The sequence below is a fragment of the Varanus komodoensis genome, unplaced genomic scaffold (genome assembly GCF_004798865.1).
Source record: "Varanus komodoensis strain SLA01 unplaced genomic scaffold, ASM479886v1 scaffold6_2, whole genome shotgun sequence".
Classification (NCBI taxonomy): Eukaryota; Metazoa; Chordata; class Lepidosauria; order Squamata; family Varanidae; genus Varanus; species Varanus komodoensis.
Genome location: NW_025336346.1, coordinates 23456930 through 23473912, shown reverse-complemented (window position 1 = coordinate 23473912; position 16983 = coordinate 23456930). Strand labels below are relative to the sequence as shown.

Here is a 16983-nt window from a genome sequence, read left to right as displayed (position 1 = left end):
TGAAATTTTGTGGAGATCAGTTCCTTGGTACATGCAACTCACTAGGAGGCCAGTTAGTGCCAGTCATTTTCACTGCCCACTCACAAGAAGAATTGATCTGGAGTAACTTCTGCCCTGAGGATGTATTGAAAAATCAAGAACAGGAAGCACAGAAGGCAATTTTCCAGTTACATTTGGACAGAAGCACTCTGCAAAGGATACATCCACAAGAACAAGTTCAGGATTCTAGCACATGAATACTCCAACTGCTTGTGAGCGCTATAGCTATGTTATCTATTGCTGCAGAGGAAATTCCTCAAGGGAGTTTCAATACTTATAATGGAAAAATCTGTTTTTTTTAGAAAATGAAAAAGGCAGTTTGGTACACCGTGCCAACAGGAGCTGATATAATTAATAGCAAGGAGGCTAGTGGATAACTGAATGTCTTATTTGCTTTTTGCACATGTATGTGCATCCATTCAAACATTCATACACTTACACCAAACAATCAGATACCAAATCTCACGAAAGTGACCACTGGAAAGAAGCAATCATTAGAGAAGAGGACTATAAACGATCAGAACCTATTCAGCTTGAGTTACTCACTGCTCAGAGACTATGTATCTGTTCTGCAGTGGTGAACATTTCACATTCCCAATCTTGACAGCATTGATGACATCACTGAATCTACGGCCCAGATTTCTTCCTCGTATTGTGACCAGAGTTCCTCCTTCCAAGGGTCCATTCAAGGGCTCAATCTGCAAATTTAAAGGTAACTTCATGAGAGTGGGTTAAAATAAAGACATGGGGGGATGCACATTCATTTTAATTACTATGAACATGAATTTGATGCCCATATTCTTCTAGAGAATTAAAAGTGTGCTTGGGTCCAGCCATATGCTTAAGACACATATTCTGTTTCAGTTGTATGACTCCTAATAGTTTTTAATGCTATGATGTCCTTCATCCCATGTAGAGGAAATTTCATACACTACTGAAAACAGAGCTAACAGGACTTAAAACTTTGTACCACAGTGTAGAAGAACAAGATTAGAAGAATGGAAAACAGAAAAAATGCAGCTGTATTACAACTTCATTGTGAAGGGAACAACCACAGATATTTGTTAATTTCTTAGTTACAAACTGAGTTCTTTAAACATCAGCATGGTGAATAATTCCAATGATAAGGTGTTCCTTGCACAGACATTGAGAAAAGACAGCCTAATTATTATTCTGAGTTTTTCATTTCAATGTTGTTACCCAAATCTTGATGCAATTGGACTACAGGTGTTTTTTTGTTTGCAATGTTATGGTTATGGGCTACAGTGGCATTTTACCATATATTCAGGAGAGATTTCATTTCTGTCACTGTTTGTCCTGCTGTCAACCCCAAAGCCACTTTGATTTCACTGGACATCTGGTCTAGCTTAATGCCCTAGATTTAAAAAGGACCTTTTAAATTGCAACAAACCTATTGAAAAAATTAAAGCCAGTGAAAGCTGTGCAGGAACAGCAGCCTTCCTTCCTCAAAGTACAGACAGCGAGGCTGCAGCTTGCCATTCACTGTAGCTGTTGCCAACATAACATGACGTAAGCCAAGGGGCAGAAGGTCAAGAGTGGGGGCTCCTTCTTCCGCCAAGCTGCTTAGGGCTGATAATGTCCCCTTACTAAATGCAGTGCACCATTCCAGTAAAGTTACAGTCACCCTCCTCCTCCCCCCCAAGACAACTCCGCAGACACTAAAGAAAAGCTTGTTTGTTTTTTGAAATGGAGGATTTGGATTGAATGTACAGTATCTGCAAGGAAATAGAATCCCAATCTCATGACATACAGTAACCTTAATTCTTGTGGTTTGCTTTCACAAGTTGTTCTTGGCAGAGAGCAGGAGTATAAGTTTCCTATACACTGGAGCTGAGACGGGCTCTTTAGCTTTTCCTCTACATTGTCAGGCCAGAAAAACTGGAACTACAGATATGAACAATAAAATAGTCACTGGATTATGTTTTGACTAGGAATCTACCTTCAGCTTCATAAGCTATTTTTTCTAGGTTAGCCACCCTGCTGATTTTTAGGGCTGCTTCACAAGAGCATCATTTCCTACATGGATATTGCTTCTGTGCAGAAAACTGTGGCTTCCAACAGAAAACAGTGACCTGTGACAACAGCTTGCAAATCTATTTTGCCACACCTGCACATGCTGGGAAGGCAAACTGTTGGCATGGAGGATGATATCAACATTCATCACAGTGCACATATATATGAACACACGCACAACTTCCTATGCCAAAGAGATTTCCATGTCAGCAATTTGTTGTGGTCATTGTTGTTTTTGGCATGAAGTGGTTCTTAGGCATCCCAGACTTAATTTTTCCACTGAAATAGGACTTAGAAAAGTGTAACATTTAGTTGGATTAAACCTAATGCTTGGAAGGTACAAGCCCGCATGTAGACATGCACGTTTAATAAACTGGGCTCTTCTTTAAAACAGAGGGAATGAAATGGAAATCCAGGTTCCATTTAAGCCAACAGCAACATTTCTGCCAGCTTTAATGGAACCAACCAAGGTTTCATTAATGTCATGAGAATGTTTGCATAGCCTTCTTCAATCTCAAGTTTCAGGAGATAGTTTTGGTGCAAGTTTCAGTACAAGATTTTTATTATTCACCAAGAAAGACCACAGTTTTCCCTATTTGCATTATCAGTACTTAAGTCTATCATTTTTAAAGCAAGAACACATTTACAGTAAAGATCAGAATGCAGGTCTGTTTTCATCTATTAAGGACAATACATTTCTCAATTGTGCCCAAAGACTGTTTCTGTTCTTTACTGTCAAACCACAGAGCTACTTAAGTTGATGGCAGCAGAACAATGCTGAACAGAGTGCCCCTTTTTGTGTTGCATTGTCTTACCTTCCTAACCTCAGGAGGAGGGCATGTGCCTGGGATCTGGAGGGATTCACTATTTAGTCTGCAGCTAGAACTACTCTCACTCCAAGTGCATTGATGACCCAGATCTTCTCTCCCAAGACACTGGGAACAGTCAGCACTTCCAGTTGCACAATTGTAAATCTCCACTGAAAAAAAGATGATAACATATCGTAAGATGGAAATAAACATATTTTTGCTTAATTTTGTGTTTGTAAGTGTCCTCCTCTTTGGTGATATGATATTTAAAACCCAACAAAGCAAAAGAAGAGTTTGGACACACAAGAAACTGAAAGTGCTGTGGCTGCAGCCCTAAAACTTTTCTAACAGTTCTTGTTGCAACGTAATTCAGTACTTCTTTAAAAATCTTTGTAAATTTGTGCCACATTTTTCTATTTCTAAGTATCTACATTAGAGGCAACTCTGCACTGCTGACTCCACACAGTTAGCAAAAATATCTGTTTTCAGTGACAGCCAATGATCATTACAGTGGTCTACATGATGCAAACGTGTCAAGTGAATCTCTTCAGTTCTCTTATTTCTGTCTTTGTTTCACTGTCTTGCTATTTTTTCATTGGAGTGTGAAACTGCACAGAACTACAGTTTTGTGCCTTCTGCCCCTGAAACATGGGAACCCCAGTAATCAACAGCATGTGGAATCAAAAAATATTTCCATTGCTCATGGGTAAAACAAAACTGAAGTATACTGAAAGCAATAATCAAATGGTCTGGTGGAGGAGGAATGACCTGGCCAATTTGGTTTTGGCCAACCAAGGGCTCTTTTACAATGAGAATTCTGAATCATGGCAAAGTTCCATCTAGTTGAGCATTCTATATTGAAGCAGTACCATATTTATTGATTGCCTTCAGAATCATGTGATTAGAGATGTAGTGGTTTTGTACTTGGATGTTCCAAATAAGTGCTATGGCTAATATCCATTTATAGAGCTATGCTCCATGAATATGTCTCTCTGGATTTGGAAAAAAAAGTTTAAGGCAAACCTGTCATCATCTGTGGACTGTCAATAAATCTATCAGGTTTTTCCTTAAGGTGAAGGTTCACTGGAAATAGATGTCTTTTGTTTGATGTGTGAAGCTGTATGAAGGAAGAAGGTGAAGAAAGAGTTATCCCATTCAATGAAATGCCAAACCACAGTGGCAAATATACATTCATTTTATAGCTGTCATCATAAAAACAAGATGTTACTTGGAATATGAGATTCAGATTTTCAGCAGGAGAATGCAGCAATATATGGGGTACTGTTCTTTCTTAATCAAGTCTCAGCAACAGAGAACCAATCCATGGTAGATGCAAAATTCACCCTGGTGATTCCATAGCTTTGTGTGGAAACCATGTAAGCAAGAACAGCTTTAAAAAAAGTTTCAAGCTCCCAACAGTTAGCAAGAAAATGTAAAGTTATGACAGCAATTGGACCTTCCAATTACTTTTGAAGAGAAATTTCCCTGTTCAAGAAATTACCTATTATTAACCTATGGTCATGTTAGAAAGTGTATAAGCAGCCTTGCAATTTAATATTCACTGGAGCCTGTAGAATTAGATCTCCCATGAAGTTTGTGATGGACAATCTAACTGGATAAAACAGCATGCACATGGCCTGTAAGTCTGTCACTAATACATATAAAAGAGAGTATCAATGAGACAAAAATATCCACTAAGTAGTAACAACTCACCAGCACGTTGCTACATTGAACAGCGGATGCATTCACCCATCGGGCCTCAAATATTCTATCAGTTTCAAAGTGACATTCCAAAGGCATATCCTAGACATGAGAAAACAGTGAAAATTTGCATAGTAATAGCCTCTTTTGGGCCTTTTCCTTCACTACAAACAAGAATGAGCCCTGTATATCACACTTATTCTGATAACCCAGTGAGCCAAATTCTGTTCTCTATTTATTGCTGTAATAATATCCATAAGATTAACTGCAACCAATGTACTTGGACAGTAAGATGCATTTTAAAAATGGATTTAAATACGGATGGTACTTGGCCAAATTCAGAACTTCAGCCCATGGAACAAAAATAGCACAGATCTGCATATACATGTTTGAATATGAAAATATAAGTACATATTTAGAAATCCTTACTATAGTTTAAATTTTATAGAAGACCTCTTGCTTGCTTTCAGAACAGAACTGGGCAATGTCCCAAATTGTGCTTTCTTGATTAGCCCACTCTTTTCCTTGGTCTTTCAGGCCCTAATCCAGATGGGAATGAGTGCCTGACACCAGCAAGAGCACTTTAAGCATTTACCAATTAACTAAAAACTGAACAAGGCACATGGACAAGAGGGAGCATGGGAATGCACTGCAGAATATAAAGCCCTCCCTTTAACCTGCAAGCCTGTACAATTACAGAGAGCTTAGCCCCATTAAACATGATGGGATTTACTTCTTAGTAAAACTTTGCTCGTTCTGCACCCCCTGCACCGCCCCTCCCATCGCCAACAAACACCCCAGCACAGGACAGAGACCTCAGGACTGGAAGGCATTATCTGGAGGCTCCTGGTCTCTGGACCAGGTGAGGAGGCAGAGAAAGCTGCCCCCAGTGAAACCTTTTCCCACCCACCCCCATTCAAGATGCACAACAGCACTCAGTCAGCCAAGCCGTTTTGATTCCTGAGGCACAAAATCCTGCAAGCACCTGCGTGCTCTCCCCTGGCAGTGACGATACGACAACAATTAATACATAATATTTTGCTGCCTTTTTTGACTGAGGCAGCTGCATCTGCCTCTACGGTGCATACGTATGTGTTTGCATGTCTGTCTTTAAAGAACCTTATCTCATTTTGTAAAAAGGATTATGGACAGGTGAGAGGAGGGCATTTGATTTCAGGCGGAAAAACAAAACAAATCCTCAGGCACACAGATTCAAGGGAGGCAGCAGGAGGGGAAGCACATGTGGGTAAAAGCCAGCTGTTCCAGGGGATCGGAAACAACAGAGATCACAAAGGCCCCTGTAGCTTTATTCAGCAAGTGCCATTTTTCTCCACTTACATGACAAATAACATCTTTCAAAGTAACTTTCTGTACTGTAGAATGCTGTCCATCAAACCTTATTATACCACAATCAATTTGTGAGTCTTTAAGGTGCCTTTCCAAAGCACTGTGGCTTTTGAACATAAAAGAGCAAGAAGGTCCGATCCTCCTTCCACACCTAATCCCCCTTTTCTCGCCTAGTGCAAACCCCTGATGCCAAAGAGAATTAAACATCCATCCAAATCTGGCCACACGGATCAAGGAAAAGGCAGAAAAATTACGGCAGAGCCAAGGAGCTCCACGCACACTCCAGCCCACTAGCAAGCTCAGTATACTTTGACATGAGCTTGCCCTAAATTCAGACACTGCTCCACATACAAACTCTTTTTACAAGCAAATCTTCCATTTCCCCCCAGGTTAAGGGCCCAGGGTCAGCTTGAAGGAAGGAAAAGATGAGGAAGGCCCTGGGTATATTCTAGGTATATTCTACCTGATGTGTGAGCGGCCTGTCAGCCGGCTCTTCCTCTTGAAAGGGTCTTGCTGCCTGCAATGGCTCAGGGCACAAGTGCAATGGCACAGGCGGGGCTCTGCAGTCAGGCCCACAGTGGGAAAGCTGGGTGATGCTGGAGCCATTCGGCAGTTTTGGAAAGCAACGGTCATTAGCAGAGCGTGAAAGGAAAGATGGGAACCTACACTCTTGTTTGAAAAGGCCCTATTCGTCTGCTAAGAGAGCTATTCCTAAGATCGCTTCATATGCTATTGAGTTCAAAGAGAAGAAGCGGGATTGTATTAAGGCAGATGGAATAGAGCAACTGAGCAAAAGCTGGGAAACCTAGGGAAGTTTTGATACCCCTACTCTGCTGCCCTTCAGGGACAGGCAAAGGCCTTTTATTCAAAAGGGCCTTTGGTACATAAGCAGCCCATTGTGTTGAGTATCGTTTTTACTTTGCTATTGATTTTTAGTTAAATCTTAATATATTTTCTTGGTTATTGCTTTAATCCAGTTTTATTTTTGACAGTAACCCCCCTGCCCCAGAACCAAATTTCTGGGTAGAAAGGAGGGCCACAAATCAAATCAATCAATCAATGATGAGTGGTTGGGGTAAGGGGCATGGCCATCAAGAGAACCCCTAAGGGCCAGTTTTGGATCTCTTGCAGGCTGGCTTTGGACCCTGTGCCTAAGATCCTGCCTCCCCTGTCCTAGAGGCTCTGTTTTAAATCCAGTCATCAGATAGACATTCCTTCCCTCAGCTCTGATGAATTAAATGTGTGTATCACACTTATTTTCCTGCATTCCGAAAGCAAATGAATTAAACTCTACTCTTAATTATCCTGAAACTAAGGGTGGGCTAGGTCTTCCTAGTTTCAGTGTTCTTCCTAGTACTGAGGAGTTGTACTCTTGATTATTGCAGCACAATTTTGGGGAGTGGAGGCCTAAACTGCTTAAACCGGTTACCAAAAAGTAGCTGCAGTTTCCCTTGAAAAGGCACCTTCTATTAAAAGGTTGCCACTTGTGAATTTTCTGCTGCCTGTTTCCAAGCCTACAGAAAAAGCTCTAGGGGCCACTCTATTCTACTGGAATCATTCCAAAGAGGAGGTGATGGTATGGCTGTGTATATGGATAATTCAGAAAGGGGCACAACCATGCTTGATTAGGTTGTCAGCAACCATGTCACGGTTGGGATGGTGTCCAAAATCTAGTCACAAGGCAGCATGGACCAGTGTCCAGGACTGGCAAAAGGGTGTGTGGATGTTTTTGCACACATTAACTGGAAGAAGTGCGGTAACATTTAAAGTGGGAAAGGCATAACTTGTAAATGGTATTACAGTACATTTACAGAGCAGGGTAAGATTCATGAGCAATCACTGAAGCGCTCAAACATATGTGTGTGATTTCAACCAATGACATTTGCTCAAGCAAGTTTGTCCACACATACGAAGCAATAACGACGTGCATCCTCTCCAGGGAAATGACATCTTAGTAATCTTCCCTTGTATTAACAGACAGGCTGAGAGGAAACCAGGCTGTAAGATAGTTGTCTGGAATTGTCAGTTGGGAACTGAGGTTCTTTCCTGTTTATTCCACCTCTTATCAAGCTATTCACAGAACTTCTTCCTCTGTAGTCACCTTGCAGCACCACAGAGGAAACGAAAGTTTTTTTTTCTTTTTTTGCTGACAATGTAGGGGCACATCCTTATTTACTAGTGCCACTGTAGGGAAGCAACTGTAATAAAACTACAGCACAAAGAGTTTCCTTTGCCGGTATTGCAAGCAAACTGAGCCTTTGTCTACGACTTGTTAAGTTCCTCTGCTGGATACGGTAATGGCTTCAAAAATTGTCAATAAAGCCGCCTTAAGAAGCTTTTCAAGCACAGCTTTGAGCTGAACAAAAAAAGGAAAGGCTGTATACATGCACAGTTACAAGCAAGGGATGTGCTTTTCAGACAAGTCTACATGCAAATTTAGGCTGCGATAACACACAAGTGGTATGCACATGTGAAATACAAATTGTATTCATGTGACACGACAGCCTGCTATGGGTTGCTACTCACCCTGCTGACGTGTATCTGTTCTTGGAAATGTTGTAGCTACAATGAATTGTTGGGTTAGCTGGATGTGGCTGACCAACCCCATTATTGTTGGGGTTCAAGGGACTGGCTACTAACATGCTTGCCAAGAGTGACCAACATCCCTTGTAGCTCCTGCCAAGTGTGCCAGGGCCCCTGCCAGTGCCAGCGAGCCACGTGCCCAAGAGGTTCTTGGGGCAGCTGGCACTGGCTCGCTGCCCTCCATACATGACTGTGAACAGATATCAGCTTGGTGTGAGTTTTATTTCCTTTACTTTTTTCTGGAGATTTCATGATTCCCATTTTGAAAGCCATTGAAAGCTTACTTCAAAGTGTTGAGCTGCATCTTGGAGGTATTGTCAGTAGCTGGTAAAACTTTTCTTTTTAAAAAATGAATTTTCCCAAAACAGTTTTCAAAGAAGTTTACTGCGTTTGTCTGTCTGTCTGTCTGTCTGTTTTAGCCACACTTGTGCAACTGCAAACATTCTTTTTTCCCAGCTGACCCATCCCCCAGAAACAGGAAGTGAGAAGCACTTTTGTACTTTCCTGACCGCCTAGAGTCCTTGAAAAAAATTATGCCTCACCTTGAGGACTGACTGCTGAGAAAAAAGTAGAGGATTTTTTCAGTGAAGGGGATGTAGTCACATCATTCCCTTTTTCGCAAGCAAACTATATGCTTTGGATTTTCTTGACAGATTATCTTTTGACACCTGTCAAGAGAAACTAAAGGGGGGAAATGCTATTTGGAGTCTCTTTTGGGGAATGCCCAGGGTTGAAATGTGCTGCACTTTAGCAATTTAAAAAAAAAAAGTTTGGGCAGCTGCTGTCAGCCCCTTTACTTGAAGGAGCTATCAGCGTCTGTCAAAATAGTGATTGTGAAAGCTAGCTGAGAATCCAGCTTTTGCAATCTCCTTTAAAAAGGAAGGTTCAAGTGAGAAAAAGGACAGCAAGCCAGAAACTTCCTGTGATCAGAGTGGGGAGGGGGAAAGTAAGTACGTTCTGTACAGTACCCCTGAGAAAACTCATGGGAGGAGGAAAGGAGAAGGAGGATGAGTGAAAGGGCAAACAACCCACAGTGAACTTGATCACAGGCACACTGTGAGTTGTTTAACCTACAAGTAGCCCACCATGGCTTATTGCCAGGGTGGACTGTTGTGACATGCAAATGTACACATGGAAGCTCTTCAAATGCTGTTTTTTATCACAAAACTATCGCTTCTTTATTATTTTTTCTGGTTAAGCATAATAACCAATTGTGGTCCATCCAGTCCAGGAAACATGAGCAGAATTGAAGAAGCTCAGTATAGGATGTTCAGTATACCTACCCTAGCAACACTTATGCCAACATTACTAGGCTAATATTCTGTCTATTAAAGCAACCTAAATACACAGACCTAGTCCCTAAAGGAGGAGATAATGGGCTAACCCATTCTAACCAGTGCAGGGATTCTGATACTGTTATTGCCTCATATGGGCTGCTTAAAAGGAAGAGCACAAAAGCATAAGATCTCAGGACCCTTCCATAGCATTCATTACCAGCCTCCTATATTCTAGAAATACTTTAACATATCTCAAACATGTTTCTGAACCCATGAGTCTAAAATTATTTGCCTGATCTCAGATTTTCTTAATGTAAAGAACATCTATCCCTAACCCCATGTGCAGAGAGAAATTGTGTCCATATTAATGGTCTGGATTCAATTTTCTAGCATTGATTTTTGCCACTTGCTACTTTTAACAAGCTTCTTTTCATTTCTCAAGCATGGGACTCATTGTTTTGCAGAGAAAATGGCTTGGCATACCTTCTCCTGTGAGAACTGCACACCTGCAAAGTTCACTGAGTGGAATATGGGGAAAAAAATCTTCAAATGTATGAAGTCAATTTCCCCCCAAATACTCTGTTCTAGTGAAAGTTTTACAATATTATAAATCCACCTATTGTATAAATACCATGAAGGTTCTCGAATTACATGTAAGGCATCCCCAGAGAACGTCTGCATACAAGGCACATTTTCTTCTTTCTATTTAAGCCCACCCAGCCACTTGCCAAGGTTACTGCTTTCTATTAAGGTGCTCTAATGCGATGGCTATTTCTGTCATTATAGCAGGAAGAAAAGGTCGGTTATATATAGACTTCACTTCTCACGATCTGAAATTGGTATTCTATCAACAGTCTCTATGTTCCAACTCTTGCTACAAATGTAGAATTTACTCATTAGCTAATTCACGTTTTTCTGCAATATCTGCATGTTTCATTACCTTTATAAAAGCGGCATTTCTTAAGGTGATGGCAATGTCCTGAAAAATCCCTGTGGACACTGGTGCAACAGAGGCTGGCACAATCTGTGGGCAATCAGTGCTGTTCTGCATTTCAAGAAACAAGCAAAAGAGAGGACGGTTAATGTGGAGATGCTGTAGCCGCCTTAGCACCAAACCACAGAATGGAGACATGGAATTGGCACTGGCCGCAAGACCTGGATCTCAACCCAAAGATTAGTAATGGTGAGCTCAAACTTACATCTTCCTCTTGTAGGCAGGCTTCTCCCTGCCCCCCACCCCACACACACACAGAGGGGGAGTCAATCCTAGGTGAAATTACTGCAATGTCTCACTCCAGTCGATGGGACTTATCGCCTAGAAAGTACACTTAGATCTGCAGCCTTAGTGATAGGATTGCTTGCATTTCATTTCTCAGTTTCCAGTAAAGATCTTCTGCTTCATATAGAAGGCGGCTGTCAGTCATTTACTCTGCGGGCAGATGCCAACTGCATGATCAGCATGAGCTGGCATTTTACTTGTGCAGACTAAGGACATGTTCATTTGAAAACAGAAGAAACTTCACCAGCATCTTCCCTAGTGTGAGTTTGTGAGGTTTGTGCTGTTCCTTCCTATTCATTATCTGTCCAATGGATAACACTGTGCTTTCAGACTTCAGGCAACTGTGCTATCAATCTGGGATTTTTCACAGTGAAGTTAATTTGCTCACAAATTAAAAGGAAAACCATATGCTCTCATCAGCTGCCACTCCTGAGGTACCAACTATACCCATTATTTCATTAAAAGAATGGAACCAGACGAAGATACTAACAAGATACTGTGTGTTTTGTACAAAACAGACATTCCTGTAGGAGTCTTCTCAGCAAGAAACAAAGCATTTTGCCATCTTTCATTTGAACTTTCTGCCAAATGTCAGCAATCTATGTCCATGGCTGTGTATAGGAAATAACCCTTCAAAGACTCATACTGTACCCTTGTCACTGCCAATTGTACAGAAATTGATTTTTGTCAAGCCATGGTCTTTGAACAGACTGGTTTTTACGGGTTTTAAGCACTTCAATACCTGCCCCGGAATAAGCCATCAAAAGAATGACCAGTACTACTATTACAGTAAACATGACTGCTGTGTGTACTTACTGGATAGCAGCCACAGTGAGCAACACATTGTTCAGGACTAGAGTCTTTAGGGACTATTAAAAAGCTTAAGTACTTTTGATGTGTAAATGATGGGTACATATAAAGATTTCTGCAGCTAGATTACTAAATGTGAACACCATCTTTGAGGTGGTCTGAGAAGAATGGGAGGACCTGACTGGGATAACAGAGGCCTAACTGGACAGTGGAGAAAGAAGTACAGCACTAAGCATGGCCTTTGGGATGGGTGGAGAGGCCACAGTCTATATGGATGTCATCTTCTGGATAGGTTATCTAACCCTGAAAATGACATGCCTGGATTTGAACTGAGTTGGCTTTGTGTTGGAAGCCCTAGACAGGATGGAGATTCTGCTAATGTACAAAGAAATACCCCATTGTTTAACTCAACAATAAATAATGAGTTCAAACACTGCATAGTTGTTTAGCCCATGTGATCCTGATAACAACCCCTGATCACATCAAACAACCCAGAACAGGGTGTTCTTGGGCTGTTTGAGAAACCAGATGCAATGTGGATAGGACAAGCGAGGATACTCCCTCCTTCCTGTGCAGCCCTGGCAGCCAGAAATTTAATCAGTGTAAGGGTTGTTGCTATGTGTGAATGGGCCTTTAGTTCATGCTATAAACTAGACTGCATAGGGTGAACTGAAATCTGGAAGTTAAAATAGGTGGTGTGTGTGTGTGGTGTGTGTGTGTGTGTGTGGAGGGGAAATATTCAGTGGGGATTCTATATTTATACTCATAAAGAGTACATTCACCAAAACAGCCAAGAAAGTTGGCAACCTGGGGATCAGAACCCAGGGGTAATCTGGCAGGCAAAAGAACAATAGCCAGGAATGGCAAACAAGGCTAAACTGATGGCTGACCTGGCAGCACAACAATATTGGAAGTTTTTATACTGCTAGCAAGCTAGTGTTTCAGTGGACAGTGTGACCTGGGGCCTGCAAGGACAGTATGGGCATGGGAACTCTTTAGTTTGCAATTTTGTGTGCTCATCACAAGCGACCACAGAGCACAAATCTATAAGTTCCTGAGTCTAGCCCTGGTTGCAACTGACAATCTTCCATCACAAGGAAGAGTGGGCAAAACTGCTCCAAATCAATATATCAACAGAGCTCCACTGAACAACAAGCAAGCAGCAGAAGGTGAAGCCATACTGGGAAGGTTAAAAGACACTAAAGAACCCTCTCCCTAGTCTCACGGATGTGTATTCCTTAAAATGGTTGGATGGACATCAAATCTGATTGTTATATGCCCAACTATTTTATCCCACTAATCACCTAAAAGCATAAAAAAAAATCCCTTCCTGAAACACATTATGCTGAATTTTAATCTCAAAAGCAATCTATTTTAAACATTTAAAAATGTGCATAAATCAACTATATTATTAGAAACCATCAGGTGTGATAATACCCAATAGTTGGTTTCACTGTCACTGATTGACTTCTGCTTCACACATGTGTGAGATAACGTAGTAACTAAGCCCTGTAACACCTAAAAATCAAACAGGAGGCCATTTCTCTATCTCAAATGCTGCAAACATTATGAACTCTTTGCCCTCAGAGTGCCTCTCCTCAGATCCCTCCTAAGCCTGTCTACAAGGCTTCTCAATTATCTTAAAGTCCTTGTTTGACAGGAAAAATCGTATTTCAGGGTTTATCGGAAGACTGATCTTAACCATGCACCTTCCAGGACAGCCCCAGTAATGGAGATTAAATAACAGAGATACACAAACAGGGAGGTAAATCAACAAAGAGGAGAGTCGGGAGATTCTGGTCCATGTGCCAGAAAGTCAGTAGGGAACTGAACATAGCATTATATATCCTTGCATGTCAAAGCAGAAAGGTTGGATTGCTAGAAAAGCAAACAACATGGAAGAGATTAATACACTGCCCTACACTTCCTTCCTTGCCTTATGCAACAGAACTTTTCTCCTGCTTTTCTCATTTGTAGCTACCTCAAATGACAAACCATGTATGGCTCCCATCTGTCCACTTTCCTAATAATAATTTCTGCATCATTGTTCCTTCTAGCGCCCTCCCCTTAGTCCAGAGATAGACCTCTGTTCAAAACAGGAAGTGGTTTTTGGCTGGGAGAAGAGCAAACATCACATGGCAGGAAAAAACTTTCCCCCAAGGTGTAATTTATAAAGGGTTAGGGTTAATGAAAGAGAGGACCTACTTAAATAATTAAGATGAAATTTCAAAGCTACCTGCCTTGTTTAGTCTCCAAGACCCCAACTTATATAACATGCTATTACGAAGTAATAACTGTGCTGCCTGTCTCAAGAATATATATTCCTGATTGTCAAAGAACATCACAAGATTCCACAGTTGTCAGTAGAGCTGAAAGTACAGTGCACTTACTGCTTTCAGTACAAATATATGCACTTCTCTGGACTTCTTCTTCAGGATTTTAACTTGGAATAAACAAAGCATTTGTTGCAATCCAACATTCTCTGAGGGTTAATACACACAGGGAGTGCCTATTTATACATTTATTTATTGGATTTTTAATGCTGCCTTTTTTGGTGGGAACATCCCAGTACTGTGCACAGCAAAATGTGACATCACAAAACATAATAGAGGATTTTTTAAATTCAAGGCTAAGAATAATAAAAGCAATGATAAAATAAAAATTTATAGCTAAAACTAAGGCAGTCCAACGGCATCAAATAGACTCCTAACCCAACTGTAAGTTAAGAAATCAGCTGATTCTGAAGGCTTCCACTGATGGCAGACAACAAATAGAATAGAATTGCGTAAGAGGGGGCCACTATTAAGAAGGTCCTCTCTTTCATGTCCTCTAGTCTAATCATTCCGACAGGTGGCCATACAAGAAGTATCCCTGAAACTTACATCAAAGCAGACACAGCTGGTTTGACATAATGGGTCAAGGTAGGTCCTCAAGTGACCTTGGCCCTAACTATTGGAAAGTTAAATAGCAAAGTCTCCCCACATGCACTGGATTGCAAAACTGGGCAAGTATATTAAATAGGAGCTCTTCAAGAACTTTATTTGACCTCTGTCTTGTGACCTTAAAGCAGTCCCTAAAGAATTCTTTTTAATTTCATCAAGTTTTTTTATTGATCTCATTGCTAGTCCCCTATACATACTTTTATTCTGCTGTTATTTTTATTATGTTCAATTGTTTTGATTAACTTTTTTATTGCCATATATAAAATAAAGAAATAGTTATTTAGCTTGTGTTGTTCCAAACTTTCATTGGTCTCAGTTTTCAGTGTGAAAGTTGCTAGTTCCTGAGAGGGCTGAGGGACCCCTTGCCAAAAATAGGTCTCTCCTAAGAAAAATTACTTTCTGTCTCACACAATGGACAGCATGATACCTTCGCCACTCTTTAAAGTGGTAACTGACTGTCATTTTTACAGATGAGTAACCTACATTCCTCTTCCTCTTTGGTGAAGCATCTGCTAAAAGAAGGAGGAATTGTCAGGTATTGCCTCCTCCTTTAATGGAGGTAAACATTTTGCCAGTGGGTATGCAGACCCTTCAAGCACACCAAGTCAAGGTTCTCTTTTCCACAGAGGGCAAAATTTTTGTAAAATAGGAGGCTTTAGGGTTTCCTCATTGCAGATTTTAAGGGTTAATCTACTAAATTCTTGTTCTCAACTTTCTCTTCAGTGCTCCTGTCTTTTCTTTCCAGTTCAAGAAACTATATATGGCAGGCCACGTATCCTGATGTTTAATCATCCCAGAAAACATATACTAGAATGACGAACCCGGCATATTCAGTTGCACAGCAAGTATAGATTGCCTGAATGTACCTGAGACAGAAAAGGCCTTTTCACATTTGGTCTTTAATCCTTTAGGAATCTGTTATTACTTTGCATTTAAATAGTGCTTTTGATCTTAGGTTATGAAGCAGGTTTCTAAAAAGACATTAATTCTTTTAGCTGGGAATGTTAAAAAATGCACTGAGGGGTGAAAAACAAGATAACAGACAGATGATCCACCTAAAATAAGCCCCAAAAAAGGTAGTGCCAAAGACAGGGAGGGAACTCCACTCCTGCTCCCACTCCAAGATATGAATTTCAACATATTCACTGTCACTACTGGCCAGCAAGGACTGGCACAATGTCTAACTGCTTTTAACTAATGAAAGGCAGCATCCTACGCATGATTAGACACAGAAAACAGGAGAAGGCTGGGAGTTGCTGGCCTTATCTAAACATGCACAGCACTGCAACCTAACTAACATTTACAACAGCATTTTACACAAAGCAGGGGCTGTATTCTCACATAATGCCAAGCTGTGCTGCAGCTTGCCTGTTGTTATGTGTGAATACCTGAAGCATGGTGAAGCACAGCTCATTTGTGTACTGTGAATGACCACTGAGAACCAACGGTTTGTTCTAAGGTTTCCATGTTTCCACGCTGCTTCATGTTATGTGTGAAGCCAGTTACAGTGTGTTTTCATGGTTTCCCCATTGTGGTCAGCAAATTCCATGGCAAGAGTGGCTGCAGCAGTTGTGGCCACCATTTCCCCCTGCCCCGTTCACACAGCAGCAGCTGAACGGCAGTGCACAGGGCGCTGATTGGCTGCTCTGGCATTCCCTGTCCTCCACCCGGCATGCGCTCTCCAGTTCTCAACCACTGCCCTGCTGCCATGCCCACCGCCTGGCTGATCAGCCATCTTGTGTGCCGCCTTGACAACTGCCCACCTAGCTGTCACCTGGCTGGTCACATGACATGGGGGCAGTGTGTGAGAGTTTGTGTGAGAGGCAGGACATGCCCCCATCCCTGGAGCCTCACACAAGGTAACAGCAAAGTGCTGCCATGCAAGGTGGACACCTCGGCCATTGGCCAGGCAGCCTGTGAAGGGGCGACCCAGCCAGGAGGTTGGTAGGCGGGAGACTGGCCAGGTGACAGACAGGGGGTGGTGTGGTTGCCAGGCATTCAGGACCGTGCGCCACGAGGGAGGACTGGAAGTTCCTCCAGCAGCAGTGATCACATGGGCATTCGTGTGGGGCGCTCCTGCCTGACCGTTGCTTTGTTGCCTCTGTGGAGCCACCAAGCCACCCTAATGGATAGGTGAGAGCTCCGCAGAGCAGCAGAAGGAA

The 16983-nt window shown here is 41.7% G+C and overlaps 1 protein-coding gene across 4 annotated transcripts in view; it reads right to left on the bottom strand.

The window, feature by feature from the left end:
- PLXND1 (plexin D1) overlaps positions 1-16983 on the bottom strand; it is a 183428-nt gene that overhangs the window by 76509 nt on the left and 89936 nt on the right. For all 4 annotated transcript variants that reach the window (XM_044451307.1, XM_044451304.1, XM_044451305.1 and 1 more), the window contains 5 exons: positions 10731-10835; positions 4596-4685; positions 3906-3999; positions 2889-3052; positions 586-737 (listed from right to left, as the gene is read on the bottom strand). In XM_044451307.1, the coding sequence (XP_044307242.1) occupies positions 586-737; positions 2889-3052; positions 3906-3999; positions 4596-4685; positions 10731-10835 (605 nt within the window). The remainder of the gene's footprint in view (positions 1-585; positions 738-2888; positions 3053-3905; positions 4000-4595; positions 4686-10730; positions 10836-16983) is intronic.